This window comes from Ursus maritimus, unplaced genomic scaffold, assembly GCF_017311325.1.
Source record: "Ursus maritimus isolate PB19 unplaced genomic scaffold, ASM1731132v1 scaffold_16, whole genome shotgun sequence".
Lineage (NCBI taxonomy): Eukaryota > Metazoa > Chordata > Mammalia > Carnivora > Ursidae > Ursus > Ursus maritimus.
This window is the reverse complement of record NW_024424008.1, coordinates 30,183,455-30,199,708: the sequence shown is the minus strand read 5'-3', so window position 1 is coordinate 30,199,708 and position 16,254 is coordinate 30,183,455. Positions and strand designations below refer to the sequence as shown.

Below are 16,254 nucleotides of genomic sequence, written 5' to 3'. Positions count from 1 at the left end.
CCTGATGCCCAGAGAGAAACAGGAGTGGCCATTGGTTGAGCCCTCCTGTGTGCTGGCGCTGTGGTAGGCGCTTCCTTTGATCTTTATAGCAGTTCTCTGAGGCTTTGCGGATGAGAAAAATTAGGTTCACGGAGGTTAAGTGACTCGTTAGTAAAAGAGAAAACCCAATGGCTATTGTATAATGAGATCTTTGTAAAAGCAACATTCAGGACCAAAGATTCCAGAAGCCTTTTTTTTATAGATGTGCCTCATTGGTTCCTTTGGGCTCACATGCCTTCCGCCTATCTAATTGGACCTCTGTGTCAGTGAAGACTGGCTAGACGGTAATTTTCTTCTAACCCTTTTATACTTTAAAGTGTCTATGAAATGGCCCCTGGGCCTCCAATGGTCTGCTCATTTGACATTTTTCTTAAGCTGACCTCATGCCCCGACCTCCTTTTTGGGGCGGCATCCATTTCTCATGTTCATTTTGAAGCAGTGCCTCATTTCCCCCGTGCTTTTACAGTGCAGAAGTCAAGACCACATTTCCTCTAGCCGAGAGATGTGGCAAGTCTGGCACTGCAGCCAGAACTTAATCCCAGCCCTTACACGTCTGATTCCTGCTCTGGCATTTTTGATAATACAGTTTCTTTGATCTGGCCCTTCCCTTCCATGGGTCCAGCCTCCATCCCTGCTGAGTAAAGTCCATGTCTGCAGTCTCCGCCTCTCCTCCTCACCAACAGTCTTCATACTCTGCACAAAACGGCATTAGGTGCTCTGGGCTAGGTCTTCACACACCAGCCATTGGTCTTCACACACCAGCCACTGGCCCTGTGGTTTTTGATGACACTTTCTCATGAACTTGGGCCTGGGGCTCAAGCCCAGGCTGCTGGGGACTTTGAGGCTGGCCCTTCCCTGCTTCTTCTTGTGTCGTTGGCTGGCCTGGCATTGTACCGCACCTGTCCTTCTCCACTGCACCCTGCCTCCCCGCCCCGCCTCTGCCTTCTCTCCTCCCTGGTCCCTCGTTCCCAGGCTGTCATCACATTGGAGAAAGAGTAGGGCCACTCACTTGGGATTGTGTCACACCTGTACCAAGTATTAGCTGACTTTGGAAGTTACTCTGAGCCTTATTTCTGCATCAGACAAATGGAACTAAATGATAACTAGTCCATAGGCTCTTTTATTGGATTAAACAAGAGCTTCTAATTCCTATTCAATGACAGTATTTAATAAATGACTCCTGTTCTCCTTCAGTAGGTGATTCTGTGATGGGAAGTAGCTTATATGTGATCAGCACACAGGGGAATGCCAGTGTAATGGGGGGGTTACATTGTTCTTATGGCTTGGCCTCCACTTGCCTGTTCGCCCCAGGCTCTTCCTCTTGGCTCCGCTGGTCACGTGCTGTGTTTTAGAAGTGCTGTCAGGCAGTTCTCTCCGGTCTTTGTGTATTTTGCTTTTTATTCTTGTGTGCATAACTCAGCAGCTTTCCTTATGTACCCCGTCATCACACTAGTGTGTTTCCATCAGGATTGTTGCTGTTTGGTGTGATTTGGTGTGATTTTGCAGAGCACCAACATTCTTTTTAACCCATCAGTGACATTATAGCAGAGACGTGTGTGTTGATTTCTTTTTCTGCCTTCCCCCTGGCCTTTTGCATTGCTCTTCACTTCCCAGACCCTATGCCCTAGGCTGGGACCTAGCGGTAATAGTAGAAGAGACTTGAGGCAGATGCGTGCTGTGACTGTTTCTTCAGACTGTCTCTCAGTTGCACTATTGCACTAGACTCCTGACCGGTGTCTGCTTCTATTCTTGACCCTGGATGGGCAGTTATGGACACAGCATCCAGAGTAAACCTTTTAAAATGAAAATCAGAAAGATAGGTTTGCTTTAAAAAATTCTGAAATTATTCTATGTGAATTTTAGGATTGAGAAAATGAGTAACTATGTTGGTATATTTGGGATCTAGGGGTCTCACTGTAAAAGATAGAAGATACAAATATGGACCCGGGCAGGCCAGGGGTGTTAAACTGAATTTGAATGTTTGGTATAAGCTCTGTCTCTCTCACATACATACACACACCCATGGACACAGATTGGTTTCCTCGCCGTGTCTGCTGAAGGCAGCTAGGAGCAATGACACCCCAGTAGCAGGGAGCACATCTTGCATCTATATCTTGGATTTAGGAATTGTATTACCTACTAAAAGGAACCAGGAGCTCCCTGAAGACACGGTCAGTGGCAGGGCTGGGGCAGGGGAAGTACAAGAGGAGCCCAGGACATCTGCACCACAAAGTGCAGGGTGCTCAGAAACGACGGGCACAGAGCTGGTCGGAAATGCTTTGAGCATCAAAATGGATAAGAGCAACAGATGACGAAATACTGAAAAACATAAGACTATATATAATGAGTCCATCTCAGTACTAAAAAACATAAATTGGGGGAAGGGGAAGTTCCTCTTTCTAGTACAATGCTGACTAACACACGCAGAGGGAAGGATGAAGTTGGAAAACCTTCATTTTGCAACTCCCGTGGAAGTGTCCGATTCACCACCGGGTGAAAGCTTGCTGGGGAACCGAATACTTACACAGCCTGAGATCTCCACACAGACAACTGTCTCGGGGAGAAGGGCACTTGTCCGCCAGAGCCCTGATAGCAGCTTGAGCAAGTAGCCGTCGTAGGTGACGTCACTGGCCCTGGAGGAAACAGATGCTAGGTGCCTCCTGGGGTGTCCCTCCTGGGGGAGTCCTGCCTGTAATGCAGAAGCTGGTTGGAGCATGGACAGGCAGTCAAATGCACAAAAATCAAGGGGGCCTCACACAGAACAGAGGCCTGTGCTCTTCACCCCCGTTAGGGCTGCAGATGACCCTTCCGGGATAAGGTGATCGGGTGACTAAAGACATGTGACATCTGAACGCATGATGTCTGGTGCAGGACTGGAGCTCCATTGAAAGGGGGGAGGGGATTGCTCTAAAGGAGAGTTGGGGAAATCCGAATACCGATAGCAGTATTGCATCTTTAAAAAAAAAATCGTTAATTGCGCTGGGTCATATAGAAATGTTTTGTTCTCAGAAGATACACACTTCTGAGAGAAAGGGTCATAACCACTGCACTTACTCTCAAGGGGTTCAGGAAGAAAAAGCAATGTGTGTATGAGGTATACAGGTATAGAGAGGACATGTGGCAGGATGTTGACTGTGGGTGAGTATTTGTGATTTCACTGTAATGTTCTTTTTTTTATGCTGATACCATATTTTATGGTGTTTACAGATTTTATGTAATTTTTCCCATTGTATTGAGCTATACCTGACCTATAACACTGTATACGTTTAAGGTACCACACATAATGATCTGACAGATGTGTATATTGCAAAATGATGACCACGGTAAGTGTAGTTAATATCCATCGCCTCACATAGTTACAGTCTTTTTTCTCGTGGTGAGAACTTGGAACATCTATTTGCTCAGTAGCAGCTTTTAAGTATACGATACAGAATTGCAGTTTTAACTATGGTCACTATGCTGTATGTTACATCCCCAGACCTTACTTATAGCCGGAAGTTTGTACCCTTTGACCACCTTCACCCATTTCCTGTGCCCCACCCCCATGTTCCACATCTGGCAACTACCAAACTGTTCTCTGTTTCTAGGCGTTCGTTTCTACTGGATAAAACATCTAAGTACAGTATTTGTCTTTCTCCAACGTATGTCACTTACCGGAATGCCGTCAAGGTCCATCCATGTTTCAGATGGCAGAATTTCCTTTTTTATGGCTGAACATTATAGCAATATTCCTGTAATTTCTCTGTAGGTCTGAAAAAAATAAAAATAAAATGCTTTATTAAAAAAGGGATGGGTAAATACAGCAAAATGTCAGTATTGCCGTAAACTCCTGGGTATCTGTTATATTATTTTCTGTATATTTGAGTTAATCTTAGATGTTAAAAGTTTTAAAAATAAAATAACATTTAGATATACTGAGTACTATTTTGCCTCTTTCCTAGGACACTGAGTTCTTTTCATGCCTTTTTTGCCCTGGTACCCAGGTCACGGGAATTTTATTCATTGGACAGTCGTCAGGTTTTACACCAGGTTAATACAAGCCCTTTCCTATGGTGTAGACTTTCTGGGTTCTCCCCCACAGGAGAGAGACCACTACTTAATTCTCCAGTCTTGTCTTCTGGGTGTAATCTGGCTGCATGGTTCTGTGCACCCGGGGTCTGAGACCAGCTTTCTTTTCTCCTGTTCCTGCACTTAGCAAGCTGTATTTTGTTATGCTGTTTGCACCATCAATGCCGGACTGAATGAAAGCAGCCTTGTAGGTTCCGTGTTGGTCGTGTGCTCCCTTTGACTGGGCGGTCTTGTGGTTACCCATCCTGGACCGCAGGTTGGTAGGTACAGGCTGCTCTTCCCGTCCATTTAGTGAGGGCGTTGGGCTCGATGGGGCCTCTGTCTAATTTCTTGGGCCCTGGAAGGGGAAAACCATTAATTCTCCTCTATTCCAGCAGGGTCGGGTAGTGAAGTACCTCGGGTCTCAAACTCATTTACAAGATGACACTTGATTATGTGCGTCTTGGCTGATGTTAGCCCTGGTTGGGTTCTTTTTAAAAGCCGGCTTTGGGAGGGTGCCCGGGTGGCTCAGTCAGTTAAGCGTCCAGCTCTTGATTTTGGCTCAGGTCATGGTCTCGGGGTCATGAGCTCAAGCTCCATGTCAGGCTCTTCACTGGGTATGGGACCTGCTGCTTGGGATTCTCTCTTCCTTGCCCCTTATGTGCCTCCTGCCCCACCTTCCCCTCCAAAAAAAAAAAAAAAAAAAAAAGTCAGTTTTGGGTGTGGAAAACAGAGACCTGGTGAATTAATTTGGTTTAAAGGAAAACTGTTGTTTCAATTCAGTGCCTTTGGGGGGGGGGGACTTGGAAGCTTTCCATACTGGAGACCAGTAGGAAAATATACAAAGCACCTTACTTATTTCCCAATATTATTTTGAAGACTGAATGAGATAGAGATTGTGGAAGCACGTTTGGAAGGATGAGTCGGGATGGTCCAGGTCCCGAGCATGCTGGGCTCCGGCAGCAGCTGCACAGCCTGCCGGGTGTGCCTGGAAGCCAGGCTGGGCTGCTCCCCACGGGAGGAGCGCAGGGCTGCACAGCCCAGCTCCTGGCGCCCTCACCCTCTTGTTCCGCCCTCGTTCCTCCCACCCTTCAGTTTGGCTCCAGCTGCTGCCTGGCTCTGGACTTCCTTGGTTCCCATTTCTGGCCTGGAAATACTCCTCGGTGCTTGATCTGTTTCCTTTTCTGGGTTTGTCCTTGACTCTTCCCAGAAAGCTCTGCCCCTCCTGGTCACTTGGAGGGACCCCTTGCTCAAACCACCTCCTTTCTGGCAGACCCTGGCTGCCAGGACCTCCCCAACATGCCCTCGCTGCAGTGACTGGCCGAGAGGAGTGTTTTAAGAGACTGAGGGATTAAAATTCTGCTGGTACCAGTTACTAGCGTGGGTAGGGGTTACTTTGAGGTTTGGTTTCATCCAGGGTTAGGGTGGGAAGACATCTTTTCTCCCTCCCTCTCTGATTTAGCTGTGAGATTGGAATGAGGCAATGAGTTCAGGATGCTTAGTGTCCCGTGACTGTTGGTTGTCTGTTGTCTTTTCTTCTGACATCCCATTCCAGAAGAAGAATATTTACTTTTGAGCTCAGCGCCGCCTCAATTTCCATCTCTCTAGACTCATTTATATTTGCTTTCTTCCTCTTTCGCAAAAGCTTTGGTATAAAAGGTTTAGTGATTCATGCTCTCGCAGTTTCCACCAGTGCCTTGGGGAAGATTTCGGAGGTAGCATAGTTTCCTATAGAAGAAAGTTACAACGTGCTGGCTATGTGCGTGGCAAGGACAATACCTAAACGATATACGGAGCAGACAGATTTTCATGAAATCCTAATAGCACTGTCCATTTTTATGAGAAAGCGTTTGGCCAGTCGCCCATCTGTTTCTAACCCCAGGCCCGTCTCCCTCCTGTGTGTCTGCCAGGGTGCTCAGTGAGCCTTGGTGGGTGGGACTGCCTGGGCAGCATTTAGCTAAGTCATGCTAACGCAAGAGCTTTGTGGAGTCAGCCCTGTGGCTCTGCACTGTTCTGACTAGTCTATTTTTATAAAATGTAAGAACTCAAGTTTAATGGGATATGAGAATTGAAAGGTCCTGGAAATCTGTGACCTACCCCCAACTCATGTTTAAGCCATTCCAAGCTAGCAAGAACTTACTCTATTATCAGAGATTTTCAGATGGCATGTGACTTTTCACAGTGATCTCCCCTAAGGGCTCTTGCCGGGAAGTCCTTTCTTGATGCCTGTGGGCATAGAAGTCCCCGATGAGGGGGGGTGCCCTAGGCCTGTTGTATCCCCTCCACCACAAGAAACTGCTTCCTGGACAACATCCCATTACTGCCCTCTCCTGCCGCAAGTATAAAGCCCACCTCGTGCCGGGAGGGAGGTGACCCTTTGGGGCTTTTTCTGTCCCAGACACTAGGGAAGCCACCCATGCGCCTTCCTACCATTCCTTTCCCCTGTCTAGGGTGGGCACGCCCCCACTCTTTCAAGCACTAACAGAATCCACTACTTACTTCCTACAGAAGGATGTACTACTTACTGACCAACTCCTGGGAACTAGGCAGTGTACTGAGAATGCAGATATTAACGCCAACATCCATTTGAATAGCCTTGGCTTCGGAAGGTGAAGTGACCTGAGGTCACTCAGCTGTGAGCAGCAGGGTTGGGTTTGAATGGAACCAGCATCAGGGCCCAAGCACTTAGCGTCTGTTTGGCCGCGCGGGGTGTGGAAGGCGGAGTGGCTGTTCTGGGTCTGAGCGGAGGGTCCGTGCACCTGCCGTGCGCTCATGCTCCCACGGGTCTCCTGCGCTGGCCCATCCAGCACCCATCGCCCTGTCTGTGGGTCTGCACCCTCTCACGAGGGCTGTACTTGCCCATGCAGCCTTTTTTCTTGGAGGAGACGGAAAACTGCTGATTTGCCATCTGGTGACCTATCACCAGATGTTCATTTGGGCTTCCCTTTGTCAGGCTAAAAGTCCTGACTTCTCTGCTCTGAAGGACTCCTCTAGTCCAATTTTTCTGATCGACCGTCTTTTTCCTCCCCCTGCCCTGTACCCCTTCCCCTCTCTCAGTCCTCACCCAAATTCAAGCAGCCCTGTACATGTCTCCCTGGGACACTTTAGGCTCTAGTTCTTTTCCTGGCCATTTTTTCTTTTTATGGTGGTTTCACTTCTTTCCAGAGCTTTCCCCAGCTGAGCCCAAGCTGCCGTCACAACTAGTGTCGGCTGAAAATCTCTCAAACACTCAGCCTGAATGTGAACCTGGGCGCTGGGTCTTAGTTCTAACCTATGCCTGGCATGGCGCTCTGTGACTTCGCTAACACGGGAGGGAGGGCTGGGGGGCGGGGAGACGGGTCCAGACCCTGCACTCACGTTTATTTGGTACCATCTGGTTTTGCTTCTCAGGTACCCAGATAAGCTGTTTCTCCCCAAGTTCCTTCTCCTGGCGTCAGGCTGCCTTCGTGGATTCCTACTGTTGGGCTGCTGTTCAGCAGGGCTCCTTGCAGAGTGATTCTGGACGCCTTCCACTGTGCCTGCACAAGGTAACTGGGGATGTTTGCGAATCTCACCAGTGTGCTTTGTAGATGTGGGAACGGAGGCCCAGAGAGGCTGTGCCAGTCCACAGCCACATAGAGACTGGGGCCAGCCCGCAGCGCTGTCACACGGATCATACAGTGGTAGCACTTTCAAGTCAGAAGAGACCTCAGAGATGACTTGGTCCAGCACCTTCACTAGTCCCTGAGGGAGCTGAGGCACTTTTTGGATTTTAGCTCCGTACCAGGGGACACCTCTTGTGTCCTAGTCACCTTTCTACCCTTACTGCCCAGCAGCGTCTCACACAGAGCAGGCTCCCGGTGCCCTTTGGAATGCCTGGGTGGGCAGTGTTAGACAGGGGCAGAGCTAGGACTCGAACCTAGCTTTGGCCAGTGCCGTTTCACTGCTCACAGGATTCCTTGGGGAAAGTAAGGGCCAACATACACTTTAGTTTCTTCTAGCCAGGGTGTTGCTGGAGCATTGGGAAGCTTGGTGATGTCTCCCTGTTGTTGGCTGCAACACAGCCTTTGGGATAGATTGCTTTGCTTTCTGATGGGTCCAGGTATTGCAAGGAGAGGGAGGGACACTACATGGGAGACACCAGTGTCCTAAAGAGAAGAGGTACAGACAGGAGCCCCGTGTTGGAGGAGCAGTGGAGGTGGGGGGTGCATAGAGGATGGGCAGCGAGGAACTTGAGCTGGAGTTGGCAGGTTTGTGCAGGAGAACGTTCTCTGTGTAAGGAAGTGGCTCCATTAGGTCTTCTCTGTGCATATAGAAGCAGGACTATGCATCAGCCTGTCATTATTTTCAGTCACTGGTTCTTTTGTCCATCATGAAAACAAATAAAAGATTTGTGTTTTTTCTGCTTTTCTTCTCCATTGTGGAAAGCATGCTATTTTATTTTCTGAAAAGCCAAAGACTGAAGTTTGACTCTCTCCAGCCTTGACCTATTGTTGAACACACAGCATCCTTCTTTCTAAAAAAGAACAGTTTAAGTCCTTTGCTATGACTCAGGCCTCTTCTCCTGTTTATTTATTGCATGCCATCAGGCACAGTGATGCCCCACAATGACTTCTTTCTTCTTTGGGGTTGGGCTTTTCTCTTCGACTTTCAGCCTTAGCGTCCATTGTGTCCCCATCAACTCTGCATGTCTTAGTAGCCAGGCCAACCAGTAATATGAATGGGCATAGTTCCAGAAGCTGAACAGCCTTGTTTGCAAGTCGAAATCCGTGCTGTTATAGCTTAGGTGCCTTGGCTGTGATGCTCTTAGGAGAAGGGAGGTTGTAATTAGTCGCTGGACTGGACATTAATGGAGCCACAGGAGAAGAATATATAATCTGGCTTGTCCAGTGTCAGAGCTGGCAGGGATGGTAGAGACTGTGAAATCTTTAGAGCTGAAAGAAACTCAAGGATTTTGCTACACTGTAAGGTGAAGGGCACCTAGAGAGAGCAAGCTGGGGACTCAGGACTAGTTGCTGGCTCTAAGACTCGAGTCAGGGCCCTGGCCGTCCACTGCCCCTGCAGTAGAGAAGGAGAAGCCGCATAGAGCAGTGCGGGCAGCCAAGCCTTCAGTCTCCAGTGTCAGTGAGAGACCGAGGAGCTCTCTTTCTGGTGGTGGTAGCCCAGCTTATTTGGATGGAAGTTTGGCTGAGAGATCTTTCCAGATTCACAGGGCTGGGGGCAAAAATTAGAGTTGGGACCAACCAAGTTGGAAGGACCCGGGTCAAAACCCTAGGCTCGGAAGTCCATTACTGGGGAGTAAGGGATGGTGCTAAATTAGACCAGCCCTCCTGGGGACTAGAATCCTGGTTTGAATCATTTCACTGCACACTGAAGGAGGAGATAGGGGGATGGTTGGCACCTCTAACCTGCCTGCCAGCCAGCAGCAGAAATAAATCTTCTCTGGAGGCAGGTATCTTCATCCAGAGCCTCAAATTCTTGTCCAGTTTTTCACGTATAATTTCAGCAGTCAATAAAAAAATAACCGATGTACAAGAAAACCAAGTCTTCATTTGGGTGGTATTGTGTGTTGAATTGTATCCCCTAAAAGATGTATTGATGTCCTAATGCCTGTACCCTCGAATAGGACTTTTTGTGGAAATAGGGTTGTTGCAGGTGGAATTAGTTAAGGTGAGGTCCTAACCGGAGTGGGGCAGGAGGGTTCCTAATCCAATGTGACTGGTGTCTTCATAACAGAGGGGAACTTTGTTTGCAGACAGGGAGGAGATATGAGACACTGGGGACAAGACAGCGTGTGACACAGAGGCTCAAGCAGAACACCTGTCTACACTGTGCAGGAGGCTGGAAGGTCCTCTCCTCGAGGCACTGGTGGGAGCACAGATCTATCAACACCTTGATTTTAGACGTGCAGCCACCGAACTCAGAGGGAAAGCTTTGACTGATTATCACTGTATTGTGATAAAATACACACCACATAAAACTTACCTTCCTAGCCCTTCTCAGGTGTGCATTTGAGTGGCATTATGGACATTCACACCGTGTGCGACCACTGCCAAGATCGTCTGGCCTTTCTTGCCTTCCCAAATGGAAACTCTGTACCCATCAAACAATGACTCCCTGTGTTTTCCAGCACCCACTGTCCCGCTGTCTGTCTTCTGTCCGCCCTTCCAGGTCCCTCCTGTAGCTGCAGTCCTATGAGATGGGTCCTTTTACGTCTGGCTTATTTCACTCTGCATAATGTTTTCAGGTTTTGCTCACTTCGTCACATGACCAGAATTCCCTCCCATTTTAAGGCTGAGTCGTACTCCATCAGGTGTGTTGACCATGTTTTGTGTGTCCACGCATCCCTCCATGGGCCCCTGGGTGGCCTCTGCCTCATGGCTCTCACCATTAATGCTGCCACGAACATGGGTGGACGGGCGTCTGTGCTAGTCCCTGCTTGCAGGTCTCGTGACCCTGTCCCTGGACATGGGGCTGCCGGATTCCTTCTCAGCAGGGTTCTTCCTGATGGTTTGCTTTTTTGGCCTGTCTACCTTCAGTGGACTTGTGATTGCTGAGCTGGCCAGGGGCCCTCTCAGCAGCTGGAGCCGTGTCCGAGGCCCCAGAGCCCGATGGGGGGAGAGCGCATGGCCTCCTTCAGACTTCAGCTGGTCCTTGCCTGTGAAAAAGTGCGGGTTGAATTTGCATGGCTTCAGAAGTCTGCACGCTCACCCGGGGGTGGCTGCCAGGTGGTGAAACTCAGCTCGACACAGAAAGGGATTTTCTAGCACGAGAGCGTTCTGGGGGGCAGGGGGGCTTGGTTCAGGTTGGGCATGAAGGTGTGTGTCTTCTCCCCATCGCTTTATTCCTTACCCTGGCTGTGCTTCCTTTGTGCAAAAGCCCGGCTCCCCAGCTCTTCTGGACACCTGGCTGGGTCCTCCCCACCTCCTCCACATTGCTGTCATGCTCCCAGTCAGCCCTCATTCATTCATGACTGCGGGGACAGCTCACAGACGTTTCCATCCCACGAGAACTCTGTCCTCCTGGATGATGCATCCGACGCACCATCCTCTGTCTGCTCTCCGAGGACTTTGCCCCCCGCTCCATGTGTCCTCCACTCCCGTGGCCACCGCCCTCTGAGTTCGTCATTATCTGAAACTAAAGTAGGGCACCCCACTCCCCACCACCACCTCCTGCCCTCCGAGGCCTTCCCCACCACTTCCAGAGAAAATGGAAGCTCTGACGTGAGAGCAGCCCTAGCTTCCTGCTATCAGACTGCCAGATGTCGCCAGGGCAGCCCTAGCCTTTTCCTTCCCTTCTGAGAAATGGAAGAGGCCCCCCTCTCCTGACCAAGGGCCAGACCCCTGTGTTCTGGACCCCCCGCCCCCCAGGTTGCATGCACACATCCCCGTCTTTCTCCTTTGCGTCCTCAGCCTTCCCTTCCTGCGGGCTCTGTCCCCACGAACATTTTGGCACATCTGTCCACCAGAACGCTCTCCCCACGTCACTGGCAGCTCCTCTGTTGCTGCGTAAATGCTCTCCCCCTGGGGCTTAGCCACTTGACTTCTCTCAGCCGTCCAGTCCTGTGGTTCGTGCCCTCGTTCTGCAGAGATGCTCTGGACTCTTGGGGCAGGGTCTCCTTGGCGACTCCTTCTCTTTTGCCCATCACTGAGAAGTTGGGGTTCGTCCAGGGCCCTGTCCTAGGTTGCCTCCCTTTCTCATGCTGCCCCTCTCCCTGGATCACCTCACCCTGTGTCTGTCTCGGCGTCCTCCCCTCTGCCATCAGCACCCGTGTCTTTGTCTGCAAGCCCTGTCCCTCCTGACCTCCAGATCGAACCCTCAGCTGCACTCTGAGCTCGTGCACCCAAAGACCTAGCATGTGCCTCCAGCACGTGTTTGAAGCCAGAGGCCATTTCCCTGCCTGGCCCCTCTGTGACTGCCACCATCTACCCTATTCCCTTAGCCAGACATCTGAGGGCTGTTTTGACGTTCTCTCCCCGCTCCGTCGTGTCAGCCACCCAGCCCAGCGGTTGTGCTTTCCCACGTGGCTCTTGTGTCCTTGGTCGCCCATCCTGCCCGTGGGGCAGCCAGCCACCATTTCTCTCTCCCGGACTCCTGCCGTGTGCTCTCCTGCTGCCCTCGCTCCTACTCCCCCTTTACCCCTTTCGGCATAATCGTACATCCTCCTTTTCTCACCTGTCGTTTCCCTAAACAAAACCCTCCAGTGTCCCTACACAATGTCTAGATTTCTTTTAGAAAACAAGCTATTTTGGCTACCAAGGTTCTCTCTCCCCGCTGGCCCCTGCGAATCCCCCCACCCCAGTCTCATTGCCAGGCCCGCCCCCACCACCCCTCAGCCCCAGGGACCCTGACTTCCTGTAGCTCACGTGTCTTGGCTGTTTCACACACACCTTCCTTTGAAAAACCCTCCTGTGACCCCGCCTCCCCTCTAATCTGGCTACCTCCTAATGTGCAGTTCTGGTCTTGGTTTAAATGTCCTGTCCACCTGGAAGCTTCCTCTGAACCTCTAGAATGAGGGTTATTGCCAAGTCAGATTGCAGTCAGGCTGGCAGGGTCAACACGAAGCCTCTGGACAGGAAACCTCACTAGCTGCCTACTGGCAGTCAGATCCCAAAAATGGGGTGCCAGCCGAGCAAAACATCAGCTGCACTGAACTCTGGTCTCTGTTGTGCGTTCCCAGAGCAGCCTGTGCTGTTCCCGGAGCAACCATGGGAGGTGGCAGTAACTTGCCTTAATTCTACGGAAGTGGTTCCTTATTTCTGAGCCCGCAGGTTCCCGGCAGGAAGAGCCTGTGCCCGTATCTCATGCGTCAGTGCACCCCTGGGACAGTGCATCACCCACGGGGGGTGCTTAGCACACAAATGTGGAGGTGGGGGGAATGAAGCGGTTCGTGTGTCCTGCCCAGAACCAGGCTTGTTCTCTAGGAGCATCCTGAGTCCAGGGTGAGGGCGTTAGAGACGCAGGGTTTATGTGAACGCTCCTCAACTCCGTTCTGACACCAGCCTTAAACCCAGGAGGCCCACACTCCCCCAAAGAAATGACTCACTGGAATATTTAAGTGCAGATCAGTGTGGAGTTTGTGGCCTTGATGTAATCAATACTGTGATTTCTCCCCAGCTACTTCTTCGATGTCTCCTTCCTCTTCCTCCACTTACTTGGGGTGGCCTCCGGTAGCTCTTAGAACGGTTTTTGTGGACACGTGTGTGCATTCAAGGGGACCGGCAGGTGGCGCTCTAGGACTCTTTGATACCGGGCCTTTTTTTTCCCCGAGTGTTCTGTTCTTTGTTCAAGTTCACAATGTAGGCAGCTCCTAGGCAAGATTTTTATTTTCCGAAACAGGAAAGCGAGGTTTTGACTGAAAAAAGCCACAGAATAAGAAAATAAAATTAATAGAATGGACAGATCTTTATTTAAGTGATTCACAGAAAGCTAGTTTGGAGGGGACCTCTGCGACTCCCAGACCAGAGGTTTCCAAACCTTAGCGTTACCCCAGGGGGAAGGGGGGCTTGTGAAGATCCAGGATCCTGAGGGCCGGGAATCTGATTTTCTTCAGCTTCCCAGGAAGTGCTGGTTCGACTTGGGCCCCTGTGTGGGCACCACTCATCTAGACCTGTGCTTCGCTGATTTGGTGTGGACGTAAGTCCCCTGGAACCTCGTGGAGATGTCGCCTCGGCTTCAGTAGGTCTGATGGGGCCTGTGTCCTTCCCAGAAAGCGCCCAGGAGATGCTGAAGCTTCTGCTGTGTGGGCCACTCCTTGACAGCCAGGGGTCCCGAGCCGGGGATTGACAAGCTCTGGCGCACGTGCTCCAGCCAAATCCAGCCCCTCCGTCGCCTGTTTCTGCGAGTAGTTTCAGCGGCCCACAGCCGGGTCCATTCCTTTACACATTCCCTGCATCTGCTCTCACGTACGCACCAGGGGTCCTATGGCTCAGAGACATTGACTGTCTGGCCCTTTGCAGGAAAAAGTTTGCCCGCCCCCCGTGGAGTATTCTCAGGGCCTCGCAGATGATTCATTGAAAGGGAACTACCTGCGTCCTAGAACACTTGGTGCCATTGTCATACAGACCGGAACGTTTGTCCTTGCTTCCTCATGACTCGGTTCTAATTCGGCAGTCAGGAGCCTCTTTTTGCTTCCACACACAAGCGCTCTGCTTACCATCCTCTCTTCTGTAGGTCTCTCCTGTGCCAGGCCCCTCCCCGAATGTCACGAGTCATGAGGCCTGCTCCCTTGGGTGTGTTCCCTTGAGTGCGGAGTAGAATGGGGTACCTACCTTTCTTCTCTGTCCTCTGTAAGCTGCTCGTGTTTGCACTAGCCTGAGTAGCCCTTCACTCGAGACTTCCCAAACGTGGGATTATCTCTAAAGTGAGTTACTGTCTGAACAAGATGCGGCTGAGAGCAGACATCTTCCATGTGTCTTTTTGTATCACTTCCCCAGTGCAGTTTGTTCTTGGGTTACCTGCTTCCTACTTTCGGACTGTTACTTCCCATCTCTTCCAGCGGTCTTGGCTTTCTTGGCTATTCTTGGCTTTGGCCATCTCTGTGTGCTACAGAATCCTGAATTGTAAGGTTGGCCTGATTTTTCCCCTTTATACTCAGTCACCTACTGCACATCTCCACTAGGATTTGAGTTCTTGAGTTCGGGTATCTTACGTTCACAATTTCTCATCTTCCCGGGTCTGCCTCCCACCCCCTCTCCCTCTGCTTGGAATCCGTTCCTTCTTGTTTCTTTAGTTCAACTAATGGTACTACCACCCACACCCTTGCATAAGCTAGAAACCCAGAATTAGCCTCTGTTCTTCCCTTTTCCACCCGTCACTTCCAAGTGGGCACCACAGTGCTGCTCCTTGCTGTCTGTGGCTCTTACATCTGTCTCCCCTCTCCCCGCCGCTGCTGCCTCAGTCCAGCAGAGCATTCCCCGCTGCTCTGCCACCTTAACCTCCTGCCTTGTCTCTCTCCTCTCCAGTGGGTTCCCTTTTCCATGGCTGTAGTAATCTCAAATAAATTTTCATCACGCCTTGCACCAGTGGCTTCCCATTGCCTATGATGTGGGAAGCCGAGGGCTTCATAATTCAGTTCCTGCTTATGCTTCGTACGAGTTCCTAGGCTGCTGTAGCAAATTACCGCCCCCTCCATGGCTTGGCACAACAGAAATATATTTGCTCATATTTCTGGAGGCCAGGAGTTGGAAATGTAGGTGTCAGCACGGTGGGTTCCTTCTTGGGGCCTCAGAGCGGGAACTGTGTGCTTCTCTTCTTGTTTCTGGTGGTGGCTAGCAGGCTCTGGTGTATTTCCAAATGAGGTCGTGTTCTGAGGTTCTGGGTGTGAGTTTTGGTGGGGGGGACACTATTCAACCTAGTCCATCCTTCCAGCCTCAGCTCTCACTACATCCTCACTGTGGGCTCTCTCGTTTGCTTTGGTGCCCTGGACGGGTAGGAATTCAGTGGGCAGAAAAGGATAATTCCATGCAGAGGAAAGAGNGTGTCCAAAGGGCCACAGAAAAGGGGAAATTTGAGTGGAGTTTTAATGCACGAAGGGCATTTTTGTTCTTGTTGCCTCACTGTACTTGAAGACCTGGTTCAGATGTCACCTCTTTTGTAAAGCCTTCCCTGACCTTCCCAAGGACATTTCTTGTTGCTCAGAACTTAAGTACCTACATGTTTAGTGGCCATCACTTTTTTTTTTTTAAGATTTTATTTATTTATTTGACAGAGATAGAGACAGCCAGCGATAGAGGGAACACAAGCAGGGGGAGTGGGAGAGGAAGAAGCAGGCTCATAGCGGAGGAGCCTGATGTGGGACTTGATCCCAGAACGCTGGTATCACGCCCTGAGCCGAAGGCAGACACTTAATGACTGCGCCACCCAGGAGCCCCTAGTGGCCATCACTTTTATGTTTTGATTGTTTAATTATTAGCTGGTATTCCCAGCCAGCCCTTCTTCCAGCCCAGAAGGGTTTTTTGTTTGTTTGTTTCTAAGCTTTTATTTTTTTTAAGATTTTATTTATTTATTTGACAGAGAGACAGCCAACAAGAGAGGGAATACAAGTAGGGGAGTGGGAGAGGAAGAAGCAGGCTCCCAGGGGTGCCTGGGTGGCTCAGTCATGAAGCGTCTGCCTTCGGCTCAGGGCGTGATCCCAACATTCTGGGATCGAGCCCCACATCAGGCTCCTCCGCTGGGAGCCTGCTTCTT

The 16,254-nt window shown here is 50.4% G+C and overlaps 1 protein-coding gene across 1 annotated transcript in view; it reads left to right on the top strand.

Annotated features, from left to right (window-relative positions):
* The window catches only part of PANX1 (pannexin 1), a 45,354-nt gene that overhangs the window by 18,464 nt on the left and 10,636 nt on the right, over positions 1–16,254 (top strand). Inside the window, exon 2 of the mRNA XM_040630989.1 lies at positions 7,477–7,613. Coding sequence (XP_040486923.1) covers positions 7,477–7,613 — 137 coding nt within the window. The remainder of the gene's footprint in view (positions 1–7,476; positions 7,614–16,254) is intronic.